This window comes from Numenius arquata, chromosome Z (assembly GCF_964106895.1).
Source record: "Numenius arquata chromosome Z, bNumArq3.hap1.1, whole genome shotgun sequence".
NCBI classification, from domain to species: domain Eukaryota; kingdom Metazoa; phylum Chordata; class Aves; order Charadriiformes; family Scolopacidae; genus Numenius; species Numenius arquata.
Window position 1 is genome coordinate 71,237,916 of NC_133616.1, and position 26,302 is coordinate 71,264,217.

The 26,302-nt window shown below is 40.2% G+C and overlaps 1 protein-coding gene across 1 annotated transcript; it reads left to right on the forward strand.

Annotated features, from left to right (window-relative positions):
* Positions 1–764: 764 nt before the first annotated feature.
* Positions 765–26,302, forward strand: ACO1 (aconitase 1). Its single transcript, XM_074165830.1, has 20 exons — positions 765–885; positions 2,588–2,756; positions 5,572–5,709; positions 8,433–8,502; positions 8,611–8,794; positions 11,609–11,748; positions 12,738–12,909; positions 13,372–13,472; positions 14,514–14,630; positions 15,892–16,051; positions 17,493–17,628; positions 18,133–18,217; positions 18,477–18,633; positions 19,191–19,315; positions 20,074–20,178; positions 20,921–21,063; positions 22,473–22,620; positions 23,028–23,150; positions 24,131–24,316; positions 25,595–26,302. Exons 1-20 carry the CDS (start codon positions 789–791, stop codon positions 25,706–25,708), a joined length of 2,670 nt encoding a protein of 889 aa, XP_074021931.1. The 5' UTR covers positions 765–788; the 3' UTR covers positions 25,709–26,302.

The window sequence follows — 26,302 nt, forward strand, 5'->3', positions numbered from 1 at the left end:
GCAATTAACACTTCCTGGGACTGAGATGTTTCTAGAGTGAATTTGGACCCCTCTATGCTAGTTGTCCTTGATACTTGGAATATCTCAGGGCACCTTAACTCATATAAGTGAACACTGAAAGTCCTAGGTCCCAGTGGAATACTCTCTGCAGTAAACCATTAGGGTAGCCACAAAAAAAGAAAAGATCTCAAACTAAAATGATGCTTACAATAGAGTCTACTTTAATATTTCTTTTTTTTTTTTGGTGGTGACCCTAATGAATCTTCCTGAAATCAGAAGGGTTCCTTGTGTCTCTGATAGTCAGGGTTTGTAATCTTAGTCTGTAGCACTTTCTGGCTCAAGTAAAACTATGGAGTTTTGTGTTTTAGGTAAATTGTTTTAAATTTTGAATGCAAAAGCCTGTCTGTTTAACTTTAGACCAATGCCACTTAAGAAATGGGACCACATTGTCACATGGTGGTTCGTGGATCACAGCAGCATAAAGAAGAGAATAGCGCGGATGTTGAAGTTCCTTTTTAAACCACGTGGTTTATCTGTATTTTTCACAGTGCTCTTATCTTCCTGAAGACCTTTTATTTCTGATAATGTGTTACAAGTAGATTTGTAGGGGAAAGGGCATGACTAACACAGACTGTGCAGTACCTTTTTGCCTGGTACAGGCCTTCTATGTGGGACAGATACATTGTGGGACTATGGGGTGTGTGCTTTGCATGCGGGACAGATGTCGTGAAAATGGCTTTGATATTTTTTCTTTTGTGTTTTAGGGACACTAAGGGTTTTGCATAACCATGAGCAACCCTTTTGTACGTATTGTGGAGCCACTGGACCCTAAACAACCTCTGAAGAAGTTCTTTAATCTGAGCAAATTGGAAGATGCAAGATATGGTATGTTGACAACATCAGGAAAGCATTTTATTACCACTAATGAACAGAATCTGAAGAGACTTTGCAGCATTGGATGATATTTGGTCTCTAGACAAAACTATTAATTCATAAGAAGGTCCTTGAAAACAAAATTTTAGCAAAACTTAATTCTGGAAATTTAGAACTACAGAAATACTGGCAAGATCACAGTATTGTTTTCTCAACATGCTGTGCACACACCAGTCTTGTTTTTCTTGAGTGGTTGAGAATGACTAGGCAAAACTGAGAGCACAAGTTTTCTCATATGCCGCTGTGCTACTGTGACAGGCTGGAAAGAACCTAACACTGATATGGCTGAATGACCCAGGAAGAGTGGCGGCTAGAAAATACTTTCTGAGGAGGCTTTTTATGTAGTTCATCTGACACTTCCTGAATGTACTTGGGAATCCTCCATGTGGCACTGGTAAAAATGTTATAGTCCATGCCACTGACTTACAAAGCGAGTACCTATAACTTAGAGCTATCTATGTTAGATATTTTTCCTCTTTCGGAAAAGAAACAGATGATTAAGAAGAATTCAGGAAGGAAGAGGAGGAACTTTTTCTCTGAGCATCAGCAACACGTATCTGTTGCAGGCTCAGACAGTGAAATCAATTAATGCCAGACTTCGTGTGTGAAAAGTAGAGACGAGTCTTAAGAAATAGATAAATACATGTATGGTATTACCAGTTGATCCATTCCAGGATTCCAAGAGTGATAAACTCCAGATTCTTTAAAGAAAAAAGGATGCAATTCTCACTATCCAGCAGAAAAAGGGAATAACTTGGCAACAGAAGAATGGGGTGGGGAGGGTGTGTGTGTGGGGGAGAATATTAAAGAAAACCTGAAACCACCACCAAAATCAATAAAAATTAACCAGAAAACCCCAAAATTGTTCTGAATAACTGTCCCCTGAATAATACTTGGGTTTATTTTATGATAGCAGGAATCAGGTCTTGTTGTGATTAAGTCAACTTTCGTGTCTTGGCAGCCCTGTATAGAAGGTTGGGAAAAACTTCTCAAGAGATTCTTGACTGTAAATATTCTGAGAGGAAATGAAACAGGTATTATTACAGTGGACCAGGGGAGGAAGTATAGAGGAACTTTTATTTTTTTCTTCGCACCCATTGCTTGTAATAAAGTTGTCAGTACTACTCTAATAATATTTTGTGTCATCTTCTATAAGTATTTCTGTCTTGAAGTAAAAGAATATTAGCAGATGCACAATCTTACTGCTGTTCTGTTTCATTCTCCGATCCTGGAGGAGAAGAGACTGCCTAGACCACTGAAGCTATACTTTCCAACATGTCAGGTAGAAAATTATGGTTTTCTAGTGCATTTGTATGTCTGTGTTCAGTGGCAAGAGTGAGAGGAAACAAGGTGAGCACAGTGTGTTTTCAGAGTAATATTGCTGTGCAGGGTGGAAGAGCTGTGGAAAAGAGTTCCTTCAGCAAAGACGTCTGCTGTCTCACAGGGACCGAGATAATAAATCTGCTCGAAGAAATGAATGGAACAGGTCAGTTAGCTGGACTGGACAAGGCTGTCTGATAGTTTGTGATAAAGCCTTGTGAGAATACAAGGACAGCACTCGAGGACCTGTCTGCCCCAGGTATGGAATTCTGCACTTGCTGACATATACCCTAAGTTAAAAACTGAATTTGTTTCTTGCCTCTTACCCATGCAGCACGCCTGCCCTTTTCTATTCGAGTCCTCTTGGAAGCAGCAATTCGTAACTGTGATGAGTTCCTAGTGAAGAAGGAAGATGTTGAGAATATTCTCAACTGGAAAGTGGTGCAACACAAGAATGTTGAAGTTCCGTTTAAGCCTGCAAGAGTTATTCTGCAAGACTTCACGTGAGTCTGATGCTCTCCAGAGCTAGGAAGAGGGGCTCTTAAAAGTGCAGCAATGCTCAGCTTGGTGTGGAGGGGTGAGCTGAGGGAAAGAGTAGCAGTGAAATGTTTGGAAAGACCTTTTTCAGCTTTCCTGGTTGTCATGCTACAGACAACACTTGGGAGAGGCAAACGCTCATGATAAAAGCATTAAATGAAGTGCTCCTGGGATGGAGAAATAAATATCTTTATAAAACTCTTCGCAACAGAGGGGAGGAAAATGGGATGGATGTATTGCAAGTCAATATTATTCCAAATATATTTTTTAAGACTTCTCTGCTATTGAAAAACTTAATGTCTATTTTTTCCCAGAAATGCGAATTGAGATTCCTACCAAATCAACTCTGAAAACTCAGCCTTGTTATTGCAGTGTGGTTAATCCCTATGTGTAAGCATGTATTAGTGTCTGATAGATGTGGGAAGTCAATTTTCAGATTGAACAGTAGCTTTTAACTTTTTAATAGAGCATTTGACTTGCAAGTCCACCGTCCTTTGTACCTTTGTCCTCTGCCTTTGTAAGAGAGTTTAGTTCATCCGTGGTAAGCCCTGTGCTAAGCTGACAGTTGATTTTATTTCTCAGAACTGTAAAGTGTCTTAGCTATCATACCTTCTGTTTTGCATTTTCCTGAAGGTTGGCCAGGTGCTGCAGACCCAGTACAGCTCAACTTCTAAAGATATCAGGAAAAATTGGCAAAACCTCAATTGAAAAAAGTGCCAATTTCCTAGCTATTTTTTACCCACCGGCTGTTGTTAACATTTGAAAAAGCTGAAGCACAGAGGAAGCCAAATCTTCAAGCAAACATTGTTCCCTTTGTTACTGAACCTCTTTCTTGCCCCCTGCTCTCCTGCTGAGTTTTAAAAAATTGGCCTGTAAGTCTGCAGAGCAGCTGCATTAATGAAAAACAAGCTCTTGAACAGACTCCTGAGTGGGATCTTTTGGACAAGGCGGCTTTGGCAACTTTCCAGAAGCCCTACAACAATTACATTCCATGTCCTGGATTTGAATTATTGAATTTCCTAGATCTGATCATTCTGTAATTATCCTGAGTTCTTCTAAGACTGTAGATGGCTGTTGTGTCTGTTCCTTTTCAATCGTGTAACATCTGTAAGCTGGGAACATAACTCTTCCACTCCTTTCCTCCCATCCTTGCTTTCCCCAGATCCACCTGGCTAGCATAATAGCATATGCTATTTTCCTTGGAATATTCATGTCCTGGGACAACAAACTGCTTCAAACTGCTGAACAACATCAGTTAGTCGTATCAAGGTTACATAGTTTGGGCCCCTTTTTCTGTTTGTTTTTGTAAACACTTAGGATTTTCAAGGTAAAATTCTGTGGGAATTACAAAGGTTTTTCACTTCTTCCTAAATTGTTTCTGATATATTTTAAAATCGTAATAGTTTCCTTATAATCAGACTTGAAAATCTAAACTCTCACTGCTTTGGACTGCTCTTACAGAAACCTAGTGTTCTTGGTGGATGACTGAATGATGCCAGATCCTTAGGAGCACATCACAGACAGCTCATTTTGTCTCAACAGCCAGCAAAATCAGATAGGCTGGTATGCATGAGGGTTTCCCATACTGATGGTAGTACATACCTCAGTAGAAGCTGAGAATGTATGTGCTAAGAAGCACCAGAAGCTTTGTTAAATTAAATATGGAAATGCGTATGATCTGTTAGATAAGGTGGATGTTGAAGTGCCGGAACTTCTGGTTACTACTCTTGGTTTGCTTATGACTAAACTTGGGTTGGAAGTGGTGGGTGGACAAAAGACTCTCTATGTGCATTACTTTGACCCCTACCTTTGCTTACAAAGGCAGGCTTAATATAGGGATTTAAAAATTGATTTGGATGAATGAGACATAGAAACATAGAGAAAAAGTTCTATTAACTTTTTTTCTGAGTCACTTGGAGTTCAAGGGCTTGCGGGATTGTCACAAGATATGTGAGAAGGCAGAAATGTGGATGTTGGCCCATAGCCTGAAAATGTGCTCTTTGAGTGTCATTTGTAATATAAGGTCTTTTTTCAGTTGTAAGTAAAAGAATTTGTTAGTGAAGATGAATTGTACATCTTATTTCTGCCTTTCATGTCTATCCAATGATCTGCCAGGACAGATAAATCCCCTTCTGAAAATACAGTTATTCTGCAAAGATATTTTGTAGTCATGTCCTTTGTAATTTAAGAAATCTGATGCCCTGCTCTGCCAGGTTTTAGTTGAAGTGTGAAAGGTACCAAACAGCCCTAATTATGGAGAAGATTCTCCTGTGCTTTGCAAAACTTGGAAGAGATGACCCTTGCCTTAAAATCAGCTAAATAAACATAGCAAAGAATCAAAGAAAGGACATTGTTGTTTTCCCCCTCCCCCCTTCTGTTTTTTAAATAGATTGGGGAGGAGAGAGAGAACAGAGCAAAAGAAGAGAAACCAGTTCAAGGTCCCAAAGGAATGCTGACTAGGACTAAGTTTCCAGATTCCCAGCCAAGCATGTTAAACTGCTTCTGTTACTTGATGAATTTTGGTTTTAGCTTTTCATTCTTACAGTGCTCAAGATATAGATACAGTTCAGTCCCTTCTGTTCTTCTGATTTTGTTTTCCCAAGGGTACTGTCTCTCCCATAGAGTAATGACCCCAAGACTCAGGGCAAGGCTGTAGTTTGCTTTGTATGGGACAGCAGGTGTCTGTTCTGCATCTCAGGATCTCAGTTGTGTGTGTTTTGCTATTTTCTTTTCATTTCCAAATTGTTTCACCTTGCCTATTTCTCTTCTCTTCTCTTTTAGTGGGGTGCCTGCTGTGGTTGACTTTGCTGCGATGCGTGATGCTGTGAAGAAACTTGGTGGGGACCCTGAAAAAATCAATCCTATCTGTCCTGCTGATCTAGTGATAGATCACTCCATCCAGGTTGATTTTAACAGGCGGTAAGGATACAAAAAATAACTTTTCCTTCTTAATGGTAGTAAGTAAGCTGGATCCAGTTACTGATAATAAAGGTAGTTCCCTTGGTGATACTCTTAACATTTGGACAACAACACCCTAGACTCTAAGCAGTGTTTAGGTTAGACTGTTGTATCAGTTGCTGTGGATTAGATGGGGGAATTTTGGTTTTTCTGTGGTGCGTCTCTCAGCAGCACAAGCCTGGACTAAATGTTAAAAGAAACAGGCTCCTGTGAAACAGACCTGTGGTGATCATAATTTTCCATAATAATACTGCATTATTATTAGTTGCTCAGAAATAGCTTTTTTCCACATGCACTTTCTTGACCCCATAGGGCTTTTTGGAAAGGACAAACCAGAATATCTCCTTATTTATATAAGAATAGACCTGAGCTGCCCTAGCCCAGCTCTGAGGAGCTGTTTGCGAGTTCAGTGCCTCTATACAGAAGAGCACAAGACACTGATTAATATGGCTCCTATAAGTACAGGAAAGAAACACAATGCTTCTGGAGGGCACCCCTGAGGAGAAGGATTTGGAAGTGCTCATGGATGAGACGCTCAACATGGGCCGGCAGTGCGAACTGGCAGCCCAGAAAGCCAACCCCATCCTGGGCCGCATCAAAAGAAGCGTAGCCAGCAGGTCAAGGGAGGTGATTCTGCCCCTCTACTCTGCTCTGGTGAGACCCTACCTGGAATACTATGTCTGTGTCTGGAGTCCTTAACACAGGAAGGACATAGACCTGTTGGAACAGGTCCAGTGGAGGGCCATGAAAATGATCAGAGGGCTGGAGCACCTCTCCTAAGAAGACAGGGTGAGAGAGTTGGGGTTGTTCAGCCTGGAGAAGAGAAGGCTCCAGGAGGCCTTATAATGGCCTTCCAGTACCTGAAGGGGGCCTACAGGAGAGATCGGGAGGAACTCTTTATCGGGGAGTGGAGCGATAGGAAGAGGGGTAATGGTTTTAAATTGAAAGAGGGGAGATCTAGATTAGATCTCAGGAAGAAATTGTTTAATGTGAGGGTGGTGAGGCACTGGAACAGGTTGCCCAGAGAAGTTGTGGGTGCCCCATCCCTGGAGGCGTTGATGACCAGGCTTGATGGGGCTTTGGGCAACCTGCTCTAGTGGGAGGTGTCCCTGCCGATGGCAGGGGGGTTGGAACTCGGTGATCTTTAAGGTCCATTCCAACTCTAACCATTCTATGATTCTATTCAGTCCTCAGCATGCTACAAAGAGAAGAGCACTCACTAGACCCACAATGAAATACAAGACCACTGCACAGGGTTCCTTCTACCCTCCATGGTATCTAAACATGGGCCCACTGAACTAGTTTTCCAAACAGATCCTGCAATTACATGTTTCTTGGTGGCTTCCTTCCATCTTCCAAACTCCTGGGGTTTTCTGGTCTGCAGTTACCTTGCCTGCTAAAATATTTCATGTGTTTATTGTGTTCTATAGGAGACAGCTTTGAAGCAGGCCACTTAAGTTATAGCATTGCAAAGAAGGAGTTCCTAGAAGGTGGAAATTAAAGAACATAAAGAGCACTCTTCTCAGTGCCAATATTTAGAGGCTTCTTTAGCATAAAAATACTGAGCATTCTGAGCAGAAATATATTGTGAAACCTGCTTCATAGAAAAATGTTGCCAAACAGTTTTCAAATACAACTTTTTTCCTAGTTTTTTTAAACTATAGATTAGTAAGGATACAAATTCTCACTCATGCCATTTCACAGTTGGCAGAGGAGGAAAAGGGCCAAAAATTTTGTCTTACATAACTGTCGAAAATTAACTCCCTTTTAACGTTTTTTCTAGAGATGCTTTATCTATTCTGATTAAGTTTAGAAGCAGATGCAAAGTTAGAAATAATCATCTGAAGTCTGATCTCTGGGGTAATGGGTGTTCTAGCACTAATCTATTAAACTAGAAACCTAAACTTTTTTCTTTTAATTTGCATCACATCATTTTTTAAGATCTTTGGACAACAGTGTTTCTTTGTGAACAAGATAGGATTTAATCTTTACCATATGACAAATCAACTATTATGATTCTTCTGTATTATTTTAAAATACTCATTTTATGTTACCAGCAGTATCTGGGACTTCATTTAGATAATTTTTTTGCTAATAATTAGTTTTTGGCTCAGCCTGATTTTATTTCTATTAGGCTAATGTATATATGGAGAGAACATTGGCCAGTCCTACACTTCAGTTCTTTCAAACTCTTCAGGCCTAAGTTAGGCAGCTGATTCAAATGAAAAGTTTGTTGGCCCTGTCTACTTTGAAACACAGGAGCTTCAGGCAGCGCTGTATCATCAGTGATAACCTTCTTTTAGCTGCAGTTGCAGGGCAGTTGTGTTCCAGTTCCCTTTACTGCTTTGCTGATTGCTTCTGATTTGGGTGTTGGAAACTTCACACTGCTCTAAGATGTAGTGTAGTTTTTCCCAAGCTACAAGTTCGAGGCCTGCCATGTATATAATATGCAGATTAGCGCTCACATTTGCACCAGACTTCAGGTATTACCTCTTAAGCTTTCTTAAATCCTTTTCATTGGTTACCTGCAGTTCAGAGCTGCAATGAGATTATAAAGATGAGATTGATCAGCATTAACATTAGCTAGTAAGTCTGCTTTTCTTTCAGTCTTTGGGTATATCTGACCAGACATAAATTTCAGGTGGATGCTTTTGGTTCTGACAGCTGATTATTTTCACTTGCAGATCAGACAGCTTGCAAAAAAATCAGGACCTGGAATTTGAAAGGAACAAAGAAAGGTTTGAATTCTTAAAGGTACCGAAAGAATTAATCCTATTTGCATGGAGAAAAGTGCAATGAACAAAAGTTCGTCCAGTGCTCATGTGCATTGAAAATTTTTTACTCCAATTCCTTCTGTTTCAGTGGGGCTCTCAGGCTTTTAAAAACATGAGGATTATTCCACCGGGCTCTGGGATCATCCACCAAGTGAACTTGGAGTACTTGGCAAGAGTGGTGATGGATCAGGACGGCTACTACTACCCAGACAGTGTGGTGGGCACTGACTCGCACACCACTATGATAGATGGCTTGGGAGTGCTTGGCTGGGGTATGTGCAGTAGCGTATCGAGTGGTCTGTTGCCTGACTAAGATGTGTTCCACTCTGGTGAGTTGACCCTCACTGTCAACCCAGCTGTCACTGTGACTGTCACAGTGACCCAGCTGTCACTGGGCTGTCAGGTTAGCCCCCACCCACTCGCTTGCTCATTTTTCCTGCCAGCAGGATTGGGGAAGAGAATTGGAAGGGTAAATGCAGAAAAAAACCTCATGGGTGGAAACAAAGACAGTTTAATAAGTGAAGCGGTGGTGGTGGAGGGAAAGGAAACAAAACCAAGTGATGCAAAGACAAATCAGTCACCACCTTCCACCAGCACACCAAAGCCCAGCCAGTCCCTGGGCCACGGCTACTTTGGAAAAATTCTCACACCTCCCAGTTTTAATGCTAAGCATGATGTTACATGGCATGGAGTATCTCTTTGTTCAGTTCGCGTCAGCTGTCCAGGCTGTGTCCCCTCCCAGGGTCTTGCCCACCCCAGCTTACTTGCTGAGGGACAGAGTGAGAAACAGAAAAGACCTTGACACTGTGTGAGCCCTACTCAGCAGCAGCTGAAGCATTGGTGTGTTGTCAGCACTGGTTCCGTCACAAATCTAAACCACAATGCTGTGGGCTGCTGTAAAGAAAAGTTCTCTCCTTGCCAGCCACAGTACACAGGCTAACCCCAAATTCAAGGAGTGTGATAAGGTCTCTTAAAGTTATTTAGGATTTTGTAACCAAGCTCCCTGTTCTGATAACAGCCTCAGATGATTTCTGGTGCAGGTGTTGTTGTTTGTTTTTTTCTTTTTTATATTTTGTGTTCTGCACTGAAATCACAAGGAAGCAGGCAAGGGAAATAATAAGTAAGACTTCTGGAAGCATCTTAATCATTTGGGAAGGCAAGGGAGTTGAAGCATCACTGAACATCCATTTGTTCTGAAGTCACTTAGCTACTTTCAAAGTGTTGCCTTATCAAAACTACTGCAAATGGTCTGCTAGAATGAAGATGCTGGAAATTGAATCTAAGTGAGTTAAATATGGCCAGAGAGGCCATTGTGAAAAACAGCACTATGAAGTATGTTCTAATACCAGTAGTCTGCAGAATACTTGTTACAAAAATAAATACTAATAATTCCTTTTCCTGCTTGCAGTGGCAAACTGCAGCATTTGGATTATTGACTAAATAAGTACACATGAAAGGAAAGTATTTGCAGTCATCACATACGTGGTAGCAAAAAGTTCGGTTGAGCTTTTTATCTTCCTGTGATAATGGTGGTGGAAGCCCTATTGAAATAGATATTGTACAAATACAGAAGATGTATTTTTAAGCAACACTTGATAGTTGTTAACAAACATGCTTGTCATGATCTGAGTACCACATGTTATAGAAGTAGGACATTGTGGTCTTTCTACCCCCAGCTATACTACTATAGCAATATTGGTTGATTGAAACTTTCTGTCAAGGGTAGAAGAATTCCTGCTGGCTTGGAATACAAATGAAAACAAGTTCACTTTATTTAAATCATGACATCTTTGGGATAAGAGATGTCTCTTTTATTCCATATTTGGTTGCACCTTACACATGGAGCTGTCATTTAGATGATGTCGCAACACCAGTAGCTGCTTGAAAGAGTGTATCTGTAAACTTAGCCTCATTTTTCTTCAGAATTTAAGAAGTATGGCTGGGCATAGTCCATACCATATGTGCTCAAAGCTAACAGTCTTGGATCCAGCATTTTTTGCTAGTGGCTGGTAATGCTGAACTTGCTTCATGCCTGTCTGTGGTATCCTGTCAGTCGTGTTGACTAACTTGACTGTTTCAAAATGATTCAACATCTAGTGAAAGAAGTCACATGATTGGATCTGTCACAGAATTATCTTTTTAATTAACATAGCTATATAATTTTGTATAAAATACATTGGAAATTATTTTTCAGAAGCATTATTAGATTAAGTGGGGAAAAAGGATAGTAGTGATGGTTTGGCATACATAAGCAACTAACACAGGCAATTTGTTCTAGCTCAGTATTAATTAAGATAAACAAAAGGTAGAAGGAGCTTTGAAAGTGCAAGATAAACATGAGAGGGACTTTCTACAGGCAAAAAGTTACAAAACTGCTGCCTAGTGCCAAATTGCTAGTAAACATAATGGTTTTTTTAGATTGCATATGACTATGACATCTTGATACTTTACCATATTAAATTAGCAAAATGAAGTAGTCACTTGAATTATATTGCTCTAATACTGAAGGTGTGCTTACACAAAGGTTCCCACCTGCACATGTCCAAGCCCTGTTGAAACAATAGATGTCAGGAAGATATTTCTTTCTTAATAAGTAGCTTTTCTGTTAGTGTTCTTTAGAACAGTCTATACTCTTGACTCTAATCTTTCCTTCCTTCAAAATAACGTTTAAGTTTTACTTTGGTGACCAGTAGTCATGGTCTGCATACATTTCACTCAAGCACACTATGTTCAATGCCATGTCAGTCGTTTTTTGTTTATATGTTGCATGTTTAAGTCATTAAATAAAACTTTTACATCCACTATTGTAAAAACCGAGCGCCCTCAGAGTAAGTTACTTAGATTTACTAATATCCTAGCTAAAGGCTCAGGAGCAAAGATGAAGGTTTGAAACGGAAAAAAAATTAAAAAGGCCAGCCTTGCAGAAACTGAAGCAAGGTGCCTCTTGGCAGAAGGCTAAACCTGCTGGCTGTCTCCCTTTCACACCTTAAATCAAGTAATCATCATCCAGTTGTAATTCATGGGTTAATCTTTGCTACGTTACTGTCTCTCTGAATAGTTGGATTGTATGCTTCTGTTGTGTACAGGTGTCGGTGGCATTGAAGCAGAAGCAGTGATGTTGGGCCAGCCGATCAGCATGGTGCTTCCTGAGGTGGTTGGCTATAAGCTGGTAGGAAACCCTCAGCCACTGGTAACATCCACTGACATTGTGCTCACCATTACCAAGGTAATGAACATGTCTGCTGCTTTTATGGTACTGCTGAAGGCTGTGCATGTTGTGTAGGACAGAGCCACTGTACTGCATGCTTAGGAGTCCTGTGTGTGCTCCCATGTAGTCATTTTGGACTTTTTTGAAGCTTTGTTGCTCTGTCTGGGTTTGAATCCGCTGCCCAAGGACAACTGCAAATTTGCTAGACAAATCTGTTCCCCAGAAGCCAGACAAAATAGAACAGAGAGCTGATATCTCATGGCCTGTTGAAATATTCATGTGCACACCTGTTTTGGATCAACAGTGCTTGTAAAAGTATCTTGTTTCTGTACCACCTCAAAAGAAACATGACTTTCTTTTTTGAAGTCCCCACTTAATATAAGGCAATGTAAAACCTGAAAACAGACAGTGAGCGCTGCAGTCTGCTTTCTTTGATCTGCAGGTGTTTGGGCCGTGTCATATGTTCATAATGCGTTTATGCACTCTGTGGGTTGTGACTAGGTCAGGATTAATGTTGGAGGTCAGAAATCTGGTACACATGTTCACCATGGGATGCTTTTGTTAGAGAGAACCTCCAAATGGGGAAAGCCAATGGTTTTTTATGAATTCATGTAGGTGTTGTGTGTGTTCAGTCATTTACAATTTGATTCATGTACTTGTGCAGTTGGTTCTTCCTGTTTCCTTGTCTTCCTGGGTTTGCTGGCTAAAGAGCCCACAGCGTTCTCCTCTCCTTACAACGTGATGTTGAGAAAAATACAGTTGTTCTAAGATAGACTCTAGTTTAAATGAGAGGAAGAGCAAATTTAGAAGGAATACATCCTTGTGTTGTGCCTTATTTTTGAAACTTTACATCTCTGTGCCCTCATCTTCATGATTTAGTTTACCAAAGCTTCCTAGTTTCAAATGGCTATAGAAACCTTTGAAAAAGGTTTCTCTGAAGTCAAAAGCTGGATTTCATAACATACGTACTCAGGTTGTTTGACACAGGCACTGTATTTTTACAACAGCACCTTCGCCAAGTTGGAGTCGTGGGTAAATTCGTCGAGTTTTTTGGTCCTGGTGTAGCCCAGCTGTCAATTGCTGACCGCGCCACCATTGCCAATATGTGTCCAGAGTATGGAGCAACAGCTGCCTATTTCCCCGTGGATGATATTAGTATTGGGTACCTGATACAAACTGGTGAGTGTAAGAGACCACAAGTTAAAGGTGTAATTTAAAGCAAGGACTCCAGGACTATATGGTGTAGTCAGCCGTGAAGTTGAGCCAGATGGAGCCTTTTGAGCTTGAGTGCTTTTTTTTATCCACACTTGCTTATTCAAGCTGTTTCTTGCTCTTAGGGTCCATGCTTAGGAAAAGCCAAGTTTTAGACTGTTTCACAGCTAACTGCCTGCTTAGCCCTCCTGAGCCTAGCTTGTCCAGATGACAGATGCAGGAATCTGTGTTTTTCTTCTGCAAAAGCCACTAAGGCTGCTCAATCGCTTTGTTTCTAGTGAGTCTCTAATATTTCTGCTGAAAGGGTCATGTAGTGCAATGTACAGTGTGAACAGTGAAATAGCCTGTTACGCATTTTTTTCTTTTTCTGTCACATAGTGGTTCCTTTCATTTGCATTTTGTTTTTTCTATATCTGGCTTTCACCGTAGGCCGTGATAAAGAGAAAGTTATGTGCACAAAAAAGTATCTTGAGGCTGTGGGAATGCTCAGAGATTTCAAGAACTCCTCGCAGGATCCAGACTTCACACAGGTTAGAAACTATTCTGTGTTCTGGCATCTTGTTTTATGCCCTGCTCTACTTTAATGTGACGATTGTCTGTTTTTCACAGAAACTAAGTAATAGTCAAGTGACTTCTTATACTTTGGCTTGGTCCATAGAGCTGTCTTAACTTAGAGTCCAGTGGAATGAGTCAGCTGGCTCTCCAGGTGTGAAAACTTGGGCATAGGTATAAATTGGCTCTCAGTTGAGCTCTAGCTGGTGCAGATTGTGCAATTTGAACCATGTAGTTTTGAAAAATCCAGTCCAGACTCAAACATAGCTCTGAAGATGGTGTGGATGTTGTCTGTGTAAGCCTTGTCCCAGTTTACCCTTCTTCTGTTCAGCAACTTATTTTGCTGAGTGAATCAGGACACTTAGAAGCTCTGTGTGGTAACCGCAGACCACACAAGCCGTTTTCTATGCAAGAAAATCAACATCTTTTTCTGTATCCAGGAAACTCAAGAATATTCCTGGTTTTCTCTACAGTAAGAATTTATCTTGTAACTTACATTCAAGTTTGCACAATTATTCAAAAACCTTATTAAATATGGAAAGATGCAGGACACTATAAAAACAAAGTTCAGGCATGGGTGAGGAATAGGAAAATATGATAATCTCTGTTTCATAATAGACTGAAAGTTTTCCTCAAGGCCAAGATGAACAGTCTGCTTTGGTTTATGCCAGTACCAGGATTTCTTCACATCATTGTTTTCTGAAGAGATCCCTGCTGCTAGCATGTGAAAGGACAAGGATTCTGAAAATCATCTGTATTGTTCAGAGGCTTTAGTCACACATTGGGTTTTCAATAAGTGGGGTACTCTTGAGAGCCGTACCTGGGAGCTGTCAGGGTCTAAAAGTAGAACTGTTCCTTTTCTTCTGATCTTACTCTTCTCTTTGATAATTTCTACAAACAAACATAAAGATGTGCAGACTTAGCCTTGGTTCAACAGCAGAAGTAAGCATACCTGTGGCTTAACTGGCTTCAATTTGTTGTGCAGCGCTGAACCGCTCTCTGTTCCTCCTACTGAATAGGTTGTCGATTTGGATCTCCATACTGTCGTGCCTTGCTGCAGTGGACCAAAAAGACCACAGGACAAAGTTGCTGTGTCAGATATGAAGAATGACTTTGAGGCTTGCCTGGGAGCCAAGGTAGGCACGAGGAACATTTGGGCATACAAACTAATGCACGCTTCTAAAAGTTGTCTAGTGTTCAGGAACTACATTCCGGGGTTAACTTGTGTGCTGTTTGTTTGCCTATTTAAAAGTAAATGAGGATGTTTGAATGAAGCTTAGAAGATGACATCAACAATGGGTAGTTTAAAGTTGGGGTGATGCTTCTCTCACATGAAGGTGTTCATTGAAGTAGTAGTTCTTTCTGATTTTAGATCAGTCTTAGGCCTAATGTGGTTTTGACATACACTAGGGATTTCTGTGAACTAGCTGCAATGGGTGGTGTTAGTAGAGCGGACCAAGTAGCTACTGCCCTGAGTTCTGTGCTAACTACCTAGCTCTTCAGCTTTCCAAGCAGGTTATGCCCTGAGCTCCCCAATGTAATTTTGCATTCAGCTCTGAATCTATTCAGTCGATCAGAACCGCATGTGTCTCTGTGACTCATCTCCACTTGTCTCCACATCATCCAGTCAAAAATGGTCATTGAAAGAAGAGCAAGATTTTAATTTTAATTAATATACTCATACACTTATCGTTTCCAAAATCAGTTTGAATCCTTACCTAATGCAGTAACTACCCTTGTTAAAGGCAGTACAGAACTCTAGTGGTGTAAATCAAGAAACTTAAACTACAGCAATTCCCAATAATTCTTGGTTTGTTGCATGTCCCAAACTCCATTAAATGATCTCATGCTTTTAGATCTCCAGACATAACTTTGAATTTTTCATGGTGTGAACAGCGCCTTTTTGCTGTTTGGTTTGTTGTTTGTTTTTTTTTTTCAACTGTCAGGCTTTTGCCTCTCAAGTCAGCTCTTAGTATAAGTTTGAGCTGTTTGATATTTGTGGCTTACAGATCTTATGTGTTATGGCTAAAATCTCAGGACTAGTTTGTGTAACAAGACTATATGTGGTCAGGAATCCGGAGTATATGGGAGCAAGAAGGATCTGAGCAATCTGAAGAAGGATATAGTCATGCAGGAAGAAAATACAAACACATTTTGCTGCAAAGGCTGCCTCTTTTACCAGTAAATGGAGGGTAGGATAGACCCCAGAAGAGTAATTTTTGTCCGCCACTTTCTGACCGGAGATGCAAGCCTTCACCACCAGACCTAAAAATGCAAGCATGATTGTGACTGACCTTCTCATTTGTGAAATGTTTGAAATTTCCAGCCCATACTAATTTCCAGTCAAAACACTTACATTAACCACATCCTTTTGATTCTTACTTTCTCCTCTTACAGCAAGGATTCAAGGGATTCCAAATTGCCCCAGACCGACACAACAACATAGTCAAATTTAATTTTGAGGGCTGTGACTTCGAGCTTGGTCATGGTTCTGTAGTGATTGCTGCCATTACAAGCTGTACAAACACTAGTAACCCTTCAGTTATGTTGGGAGCAGGTAAGTTTATTTGTTTAATGTGCAGGATTTTCTCTATGGCTCTGGTTGTGTGGCAAATACAATGCTGATGTAATTCTACATGCACAATGCTGGTTTTGTCATTTGGAGTGCTAAAATGAAGCTTAGTCCCTAGGGGTAGCAGAAGGAATTCTGGAAGTGGTAGCTGCAAACATGGGTTGAAGAAAATGTGTTCTTCCTGCACTGTCTTCTGTTCAGGGCAAGCTGGAACTGAATTACCCAGTGTCTCTGACACTTGTTTAAATTCACAGAAGCTGTTACATAGAGCTGAGAAGAGTCTGTCAAAAGTCAGAGCCACAAGCAGAGGGACAGTGAAGAACGGTCTATGGGTTTAAGTCTTTTCAGAACTGGTATTGGCAGGAAAACAGAAGGAAAATTTTCAAACAGGCTACCAGGCTCTTAGGTCCTAGGAGATCGTTTGTTCATGGTCACATTTTCAAAAGTATCCCAAGAGCTCCAGTTTCCACAGCTTCCTCTGGCTGCCAAGGAGCCTCAGCAATTTCAGAAATAGGACTGGTTTTCTAAATTCACATTTCTGTAGGACTCCGAGTCTATCCGTGTAGGTCTTTTCACACAACATTTAAAAGTGGAAGTCTCCAGGTCATGTCTAACAGAGCTGCCAAACAGCTGGCAAAGACAAAACAGTTCGATGATGTCTTCCTGTTGGAGATCATGATGGATCAAAGCAGATCTATATATTTTCTTATCTAAGCGGATGTGTGAGAGAGAGAATGAGGAGGCATGGGAATGTGAAGTTTTGCATAGTTTGCATAGCTGCTGCTTCTTTTATGTCCGTCCTGGGAAAGGGCTGGAGGGGGCTTGTTTTCTGAACCGTCATCTTCTTTAGGCAATTTGTTTAAGAGGAAGAAATTCAGGATAAGTGTTTCTGACAACACATACAGTCCACATCCAGGAGTGGTAAAACAGCACTCCTGCAACAAGCTGTAGATTGTGAGATAGCTTGTTTGTGACAAGGGCCAGAGTTGGTGTTCTCATAGCCATCTGCTTCTGAGGGCAGCAAGTCATATGTTAGCAGTTGTTTCAGCACTGGGTCACTAGACCACCATAAGTGGGAAGTTAACAATTCTTCATTGCATTTTTTTATGTGATACACATCTTACAAATAGTGTTCTGAGTTTTGAATGTTTATGTGCTCCCCCAGTGTGAGTTCATCTTGTTATATGTGACTTTGAGCGACTTTCCAGTGGAGGAGAGATTTTAGACTCGATCTACAGTTCAACAGAACACTTGAGCTCTAGCTGGTTATTCTGGGATTAGTGCTATTGGCTCGCTGTACCATTTCATTGCTGGAAATTGAGCCTTTTCTGTTTTCCAGTTATTTAATGGTACTTCTGTTAACCTGTTGATCCATCAAACTGTCCCACTTCCAGGAAAAACTGCAACTATCCTTTACATTTTTCAGGATTGCTTGCTAAGAAAGCTGTTGAAGCTGGTTTGACAGTGAAGCCATACATTAAAACTAGCCTGTCCCCAGGAAGCGGGGTTGTCACTTACTATCTGAGAGAGAGTGGAGTTATGAGTTACCTTTCCCAACTAGGGTAAGAGTGCTTTTCTTACTGTTGTCCTATGGCTGCTTAACAAAAGCATTGACAACAAGTGATGCAATAGAATAACTGTTTCTCTCTACAGCTTAAAATATATGGCAGGTACACTATAGCATGATCCCGCATGAGTTAACGCATCGCTGTTGTGCTGGCTGACTGCACAAATGAGAGGGAGCAGGCTGTTGCCTGCTGTAGCTTCTTGAAGACTCATGTTCTTAAGCAGGAAAATGGGTTATTTTTCAAGACTAATGGTTTTAAAATAGCATAAATGACATTATATTGTTGTTCATCTTGCTAGATAATACATTTCCCAGATCTTCATTCTGTGTACATGGACAGTCACAGCCACTGAGCATTCTCAAAAATGCTGTTTTCAGCAGCAGTTCATTTGTTAAAACAGTACATCTTCTGAAAGTAAGCTTAGCCAACTGCGAAGGGGTTAAATGTCTTCCTCCAAAATAGTCTTTTGTTCACTGATGGTTTTTGTGCTCTGTCTAGGTTTGATGTGGTGGGTTATGGCTGTATGACATGTATTGGCAATAGTGGACCCCTGCCCGAGTCTGTTGTGGAGGCCATTACACAGGTATGCAGTTTACAGCTGTGCAGCTTATTTAGATGAGCTGTTCTCTGTTCTGTGCTGATCTGTGTTATACTGTGCACTAACTCCTCTCAGCTGTATGTAAAGTGGATGCAGTCTATATTCTCTTTTCTGTGGGAAGTGGTTTGGGACTGTTTGGAAGGAGACGGTTTTGTGACTATCCAGTCATTGATATTGCAGACCTGCTGGGTGTGTGGAGTCTGCAAGCACCTCAGCTACCTTTGTCTCAAACTCTCTCTTACAGGGAGACCTCGTAGCAGTGGGTGTGTTATCTGGCAATAGGAATTTCGAAGGACGTGTCCATCCCAACACCCGTGCTAACTACCTAGCCTCCCCGCCACTGGTAATAGCCTATGCAATTGCAGGGACTATCCGGATCGACTTTGAGAAAGAGCCTTTGGGTAAGACAGTGTCAGGGTGCTTCTTTTCACAGTTTATAAACTAAATGGGTTGGAAATAAGCTCTTCAGAAACATTTGTCCTGGGGAGATGCTTCAAATGACTGAGTACCTCTGGGATACAAAGCATGCAATTTTTAAGAAGCAGACCAGCAAGGAGTCTGTATGATGGAGAAAGGGGGAAGCCAAGTCTGACCAGTATTCTAATTCCCCGGGGGCATCTTTTTGGTTTTATCTGGGTTGCAGTCTCTCCTGAGCCCTAGTAGACTTCCTTTGAGCAGGTAGTTCAGCTAGACAACCCTCAAAGATCCTTTCCAACCTCAATTATTCTATAAATTACTCTGGAAGGCAATTGGAAATCACAAAAGAAGGCATATGTACAGGCATCATCAAGTTTATGAGGCCCTCTTCTGTCAGACTTCCGTAAGAGAAATAAAGTGTGTCTCATGAGTGCTAACAAGGTTAGAAGGAACACATAGCTGAAGGACACCATGATAACCTTTTTCTTTCTTTCTTAATGGAAAACCTTTGCAATAAACGTAACAATACCATTTTCTACAGGAATAAATGCTTCAGGGAAGAAAATTTTCCTGAAAGATATCTGGCCAACAAGAAATGAGATTCAGGCTGTTGAGCGTCAGTTTGTTATTCCTGGGATGTTCAAGGAGGTCTACCAAAAAATAGAGGTGATTTAATCCCCTGGGCAGTAATTTGATGGATGTACTGTGCTATTCTGAAGATGTTAAATAAGTTGGTCTTGATAATGAAACGAACCTTTTCCTTCTATTGCTGTTTCTTCTGTTCTGACAAGTATTTAAATGAGATTTTTTTTTTCAGTGGTTTCTGGGTAATTAATTTGTTCTTACAGACAGTCATGTCCTGAAAATTCCTCCTTAATGATTTTTTTAGTGTAACATATAGGTGATGTGTTTTAAACAGTCATCCTAGGCTGATATTAGAAAGTGAGATATTCCAGCTGCACAGATGTTTGGTTTTTTTCACCTGACATAAAATTAATTTGCATTACTTAACAGCATTCACATCACAAAAAAAAATTGCACTTGATAATGTCTTCCTGCAAACCTTTCTCAGGTGTTGAAACAAAATATTCTTAAGGCTTACATGTTAGGAAAGCTTCTTAAGATTACTGATAAACACACTTGAGAATTATAAAGTGTTATCTGTGTACATAATACGGGTTATTGTCAGAAAACTGGATGAGCAGCTGTTATTTTGTAATGAAGTAAAGGTTTGCCTAACTCTTTTGATAGATAAAATCATTTGAAAAAAGAAACCCAAACATAATGTATTATTTCCAAACTGCTTTGAGAAATACACAAGGCTTTTGCCTTGTGTCAAATGTGTAATTTTACCTGGATTCTGAAGTAATTCCCTTGCTTCTGAAAACTTCGAAATTAATGGGATGTTTTTGTTTGTTTTTCAGACAGTAAACAAATCTTGGAATGCCTTAGATGCTCCTTCAGATAAACTATATACCTGGAATCCCAAGTCAACTTACATCAAGTCTCCACCTTTCTTTGACGGTCTGGTATGTGCACACTTTCCCTTTGAATCAAGGCCAAGTGAGTAGGGACCTTGACTAACGTTAAAGGCAAAGCAAAGCCACTTCAAGGGGCCTGGGAGTATCCATTATAGCCTATTGAGGCCAGTTCTCAAATGTTAGAATTACACTATTGTATTCATTTTAATAGAGAGGCTTGAGTGAACCTGAAAATTGTAGGGATTCTCTGTCACTTCAGGGCTTTTGAAAAGTCTCCTTTTCCTTTTAAGCTGAAGTCCTTTTAAAGTCACAAAGCAAGTGAGGGAAGAGGACAGGGTACAAAACCCACAATTCTGCCTGTCTGCATTTTGCACCAAATAGTTCAGTGTTCAGGTTGCTATTTCAATACCATTTAACAGCAAATGCAGATTTCAATGCATGCAAATGTCTAGGAATCCTGGATTTTTCATCTATGTATGACAGGATATATAGATGGCTATTACAGGTTATATAGATATGTAGATCACGTCTGTATGTCACCCTATGTACCACAGGAAGCCTCAACTAGTTTTTTTGCCTCATCTATTTTCTTCATGCATGAACTACCTGATAGACAGCCAGGATGTCGTATTTGGTTCAAGAACATAAATATTTTTAATAGGGTTGGGTGTTCTTCTTTGTTCTAACTTATATAGAAGGGAGACTTTATTTTGCAATTTGCACTTTTGAGAAAGATAAAGCAATTCTATGTCATATTTTAATGATTTTGTTTGTATTTATGATGGTTTAGACTCTGGCTCTTCAAACCCCAAAAACAATAGAAGATGCTTATGTCCTGTTGAGTTTTGGGGATTCTGTGACAACTGACCACATATCTCCAGCTGGGAATATAGCAAGAAATAGTCCTGCAGCCCGTTACTTGACCAGCAGAGGGTAAGCACTATTTCTTGTTCTCTTTATAAATTGGGAAGGGGAAACAAGCCACAGCTACTATACCATGTTACAGGCACACATATCTGCTGTCTGTTCACATAACGCTTGTATACCTTGATGGATGCCTGAAGAATATATAAAAGAAGAAAGAAAAGCATTTCTTTCTCTGCTGTTGCAACAGCTCTAACCAAGTGTAAGAACTTGCATAGAGTGTGCATGTCTAGTGCACTGAAAAGCTGAAGACCTTTGTATGGAGAGAGGGGAAGAAGATAACTTTCAGGCTAGTGTTTGCAGTAATTCTATTCATAAACAATGAAATCAGGATTGTCTCCCTATTGAAGCAAAATGATCACGGGCCTTAATGTGGAAAGTTGGTTTTATACTCACCTCTTCCGGCTTAGGTTTCAGCCCAGCTGTGAAAACTGGCAAAGCTGTTGTAGTTGGGAGTCCAGACTGCAGTAGAATGTTGGTCTTTTTTTATGGCCAGCGTGTCAGTTTAGTACTCTGGGTTCAACTTAGGGCAAGACTAGGACTTGCTGAGTTGCCCTGTTCAGTCTTCACAGAAAATATACTACTTCTATTCTCTGGTTTAGCACCTCTTACAGCTTCAGTGGTGTTTTGAGGAACAGCACTGACATTATTAAAAAAGAAATATTTTCACTAGACGTAATAATTATGGAGAGGAAATTGATTAAACCAGTGTGATATACTGAAAACTATCTGCTGTGGACTCCTTGGCCCTCTTCTGTCAGTTACTTTGAAATCTAAATAGTCCTACACACATTACAAAACCAATGTTGAATGTCATAGCTGCTATTTGGATGTAGCCCAATGTAAACAGTCCAATTCTCTGTCACATTCCAGTAGATGTTTTGTTTACTGGTTAGGCTGGAGTGTCCCCTTATTCCCATATCTCTGCAAATGAACTCTTTCTTTTCTAGTTCTAACTTGCAACAGGGGTTCTCCCTGCCTTTTGGACGTTTAGCACCGTGGCGTCTCTACCTTTATTCAAGATGCTGTGGTAATATAAATAACAAGGAGGATTTTCAGTAGCCGGCTGTTAAGAGAATAATTGTATTGCATCTTCTGACCTAATATGAATTGTATCTTTGCATCACTATCAGATACTGTTTTCTAGGACAAGGGCTGAGAACACTATGGCAGCTGCTTTCTGTGACCAAGTTGTAGGCAGGCTTCTTTCTTTCTTTTTTTTAATTATTTTTTTCCCTTCAAAAAAATCTTAAAAGTAGAAGTATCAGCTAACTGGGTGCTACTGCCATGATGGGAACTATGTGCATACCTCCCTCAGAAACACCAGTTCATTATTTACATTTTTTTTAAAGCCCAGAGTGCTTCAGTCTAAAAACAACACAGTTTCCTTTTTAGTTTGTTTTCTTTTCCCTTAATAGCTTGACTCCTCGAGAGTTCAATTCTTACGGCTCCCGCAGAGGGAACGATGCTGTCATGGCCAGAGGAACATTTGCAAACATTCGCTTGGTGAACAAATTTCTTGATAAACAAGGACCTCAGACCATCCATTTCCCTTCTGGGGAAACTGTAAGTATACATGTGGCTCTGAACTGAGGCTCATTGACAGTAGAGTGGATTAGTACTGGCTTTCCTTCTTACAGCTTAGGTCACTTACTTAATTGCCTTTTAAGTAGAGCTAATGAGGGGACAGGAGCTGTACTGACCTAGGGAAGCAGGTCACACGTACTGATGTAGTGTGGCGCTACCAGGCGTTATCAGTGGAGAGTGTAACCACCTTCTGTAGGTGCAGGTTTGTGTTGCGAGTGAGATCTGGTTAGAAGCCACAAAGCGCTGTATGGTTAATATCCTTAAATATCCTGTTTGGCGGAAAGTGTGGGCTTCAGTTTTTTATGAGGGGACACTTTTTTCTGTTTCCCTGGAACTATGATGCCACCCCCAAAAAGTATATGAAGCATTTGGCATTTTCGTTCCAGCTGGATGTGTTTGATGCTGCAGAAAGATACAAGCAGGCTGGCCATCCTCTGATTGTGCTGGCTGGAAAGGAATATGGTGCAGGAAGTTCCAGAGACTGGGCAGCTAAAGGACCGTTCCTCTTGGTGAGTATGGTAAACTAGGAGGACAATACTTAAAAGTGCGTTATTTGTCAGGAAGAGTAGTTTATGACCAACATCTTGGGTAGCTCTTGCTACCAAAAGTGTGAATGAGCTATTTTGAAATCTCAGCTGTCTCCAACAGCCACAGCAGAGTTGCAAAAGCTATTTAAATATTAATAGATCCTGTTCAGACTGGAAGCCTGGACTAATCTCCAGCTAGAAATCCACAAGGCTACACCGGAAAGGCCAGTTTCTTTACTTCTGCTTCCCATAACCCCATAAACCTCGGGTCTGGTTCCAGCTGCCTCCTTCAGCTCACTTTGCAGGGAGGATAGAAAGTGTATTAGAGAAAATGAAATTTATCATGGCTTCACCATGCAAATTACAGGGATGTTTAGCAGTATTGTTATAGGAGCCTAATAGAAATCCACGTACAATGAGATACCTGTTTCGTTCTTTGTCTGACTTGTCCTACACAGCTTACCAGCCTGAACTCTGATTGAAGCTTTCTTGGTATTGAATTTGTGAAGGCAATAGTATGTGTATTGTTAAACAAAGATCAGAAGAATTGGTGTTTAAAATTACATTTGTCTAAATTTTCGTGGTTTTTTTTTTACCAGTGGTCATTTTTTTTGTCTTAACTGTATTAACATGTAAAAATTCAGAAAGTAATTAAAATGCATCCCTGGAGCTTGTAGTGTAGGAGGGCAACACTGAATTAGCAAGAGTTACAGAGATGACTAGTGGGCGCTCTACGTGAGACCTGTTAAAGGAGGATGCAGGATTCCTGAGAAAGCGTGTGTAATTTTTTGACAATCAGACTTGTTTTCTTTTAAGGATGTTTGAAAGTTAATGTATAATCAAGTCATCCTGGACAGTGTGCTGTCAGACAGACCTGCAAAAACGTGCAAATTTCCCTCCTATTAGCACAGAAAGACTATCTGGAGCCACGAAGATAACTATACCTGTTGTGTATTTCCCAGGGTGTCAAGGCCGTACTTGCTGAAAGCTATGAGAGGATTCACCGAAGCAACCTAGTAGGGATGGGAGTGATTCCTCTGCAGTATTTACCTGGAGAGGATGCAGGGACTTTAGGACTCACTGGACGGGAGCGTTACACGATTATCATTCCTGAAAAACTAAAACCGCAGATGAACATCCAGATTAAGGTATGAGAGACTTAAGGGCTGAATTTTCTCAATCACTGTAATTTCACTCAAAATTAACCGTCTCTTTAAACAATGCGCTTTCATATGGCAGTAAGTTTCTCTCACTTGAGGAAGGGGGAAGAATTGAGATGGTGAAGGGGATGAAAAGAGTCACTGTAATAGGGACTTGCTATAATGGGATATAAAAGCAGCATGTCCAAACTGTTTTATTTAGCACAAAGTAGTCCTGTATTTTGGAACAGTCTTTCAAAAGGCACTATAAATTTTCCTGTCTCAGTTAAATATTTGAAAACTGAACTGTAAGTATGAAATTAAATAAACAAATTTATTAAATGAACTTAAAGAAATTCATTGAATGCTGCGGTGTACTGTATTCTGTCAGTTGAATTGTCAAAGTAAAGTCTAAGCATACCCAGCATAAAATCTAGCTAAACTTCAGGCCCTGTATTTGAAAGACTGCTTTTTGTCTAGCTTTGCTTCCAAGCCTGCGCCCCTTTTTCAAAAATATTAGTGTCTACAACAAAAATTTTGTTTATTCTGTAGTGGAACATCTGTAAAACTGACTAACTTAATGAGATAGCACCAAAGTCTGCTTTTTTACTGTGGTTAGCAAAACAATCTACTTACTGCATGTTCATTTAATTCAGGTGGTCTTCCTGGATTAGTTTCTAGTGATAGTTGTTTACATGTGCCTCATTAACTGCCCTGAAATGGAGAAAGTATATCCCAAAGAGTTGGTCAGCTTATCAGTCACAGATGAACATTCTGCGTTCATCTGGAAGTACATGACTAGGGGAGTCTTCAGTAAAACACATGGGTTTTATTCACTTAATGCACTTGTCTTCCTGCTTTTCTGATTCCCAAACAATAGGCCTCAAAGAAGGCTAATGAAATTAGTATTGCTGCTATACCTAAGCCAGGAGAATGAGTACATACAAGAACATCAAGAATTAGTATAACCACTTGAAAGGATGGCCATCTTTCACGCCTCTAGGCTTATATCAACAATAAATCTTAATGAGGCAAAGCAGAAAATGCCATGCACAGAGACTCCATACCATGTTTATTATGGTTTGTTTTAAACCACTTTACTTTTAAGCAGCTGGCTGTAGTCTAGTGTGGAAAGAAATACTGATGTCCAGTGCCTGTTCACTTTAGCTTTCTATCATGTTTGGTTAAGATGGCAAACAATTGTAATAGTCCTTATTTTACTATTGTAAACGTCACGTAACAGGTGAAAGGTTCTGCTGCTTGAATGACTTTCTTTGACCCCAACAGCTGGATACTGGGAAAACCTTCCATGCCATCATGAGATTTGACACTGATGTGGAGCTCACTTACTTCCACAATGGCGGCATTCTGAACTACATGATCCGTAAAATGGCATCCTAAGCAAAAACATCAAGCAAAAACGTCCAGGTACAAGCCTGCTTCTGGTGAATGCAATAAAACTATGGTAATCATAAATTTGAAAGCGTGAACCATAAAGTGAACAGTTTTTTCATGGATTGTATTAGAAGGCTTGTTTACAATGCTGAATTATTCTGTGTATCAGGAAACTAGACACACTTGCCCAATTAAAGTGAACAGCATTTATGATTTGTTTTTTATGGTGGTTGGCTTGACTTACCTTAGAATACAGTGCAAAAGTCATTAAAATACTGCTGGAATATGTGAAACTGTTTAAGATCATGTGCTGATTTCATATATTTGGTCCATTTAGTTTGGAGTTAAGTTCTATGCTCTATCAGTGGTCCAAAAATTAACTGACAGTATAAAAAATAATTTTTGTTTCTTCCTGATTACCTGATATTGACTTGCTTTCTTACTCACTTGACCAGAATCTGAATCTAATACTGAAATGAATTATTTAGCTGTTTATTCACTCTAAAAAATGTGAACTTTGTTGTTTAAAATCTAAGCCTTTGTGGAAAGGCGGACCTATTGGGGATAATATTTCTAATGCATAAAATTAAATTTATTTTC

Excerpts from the sequence above, each read along its gene's own strand:
- ACO1 (XM_074165830.1), top strand. The coding sequence starts at position 789 with ATGAGCAACCCTTTTGTACGTATTGTGGAGCCACTGGACCCTAAACAA. Across the intron at positions 11,749-12,737 it reads TTGTGCTCACCATTACCAAG|CACCTTCGCCAAGTTGGAGT; the intron begins GTAATGAACATG and ends TTTTTACAACAG. Across the intron at positions 24,317-25,594 it reads AGATGAACATCCAGATTAAG|CTGGATACTGGGAAAACCTT; the intron begins GTATGAGAGACT and ends TGACCCCAACAG.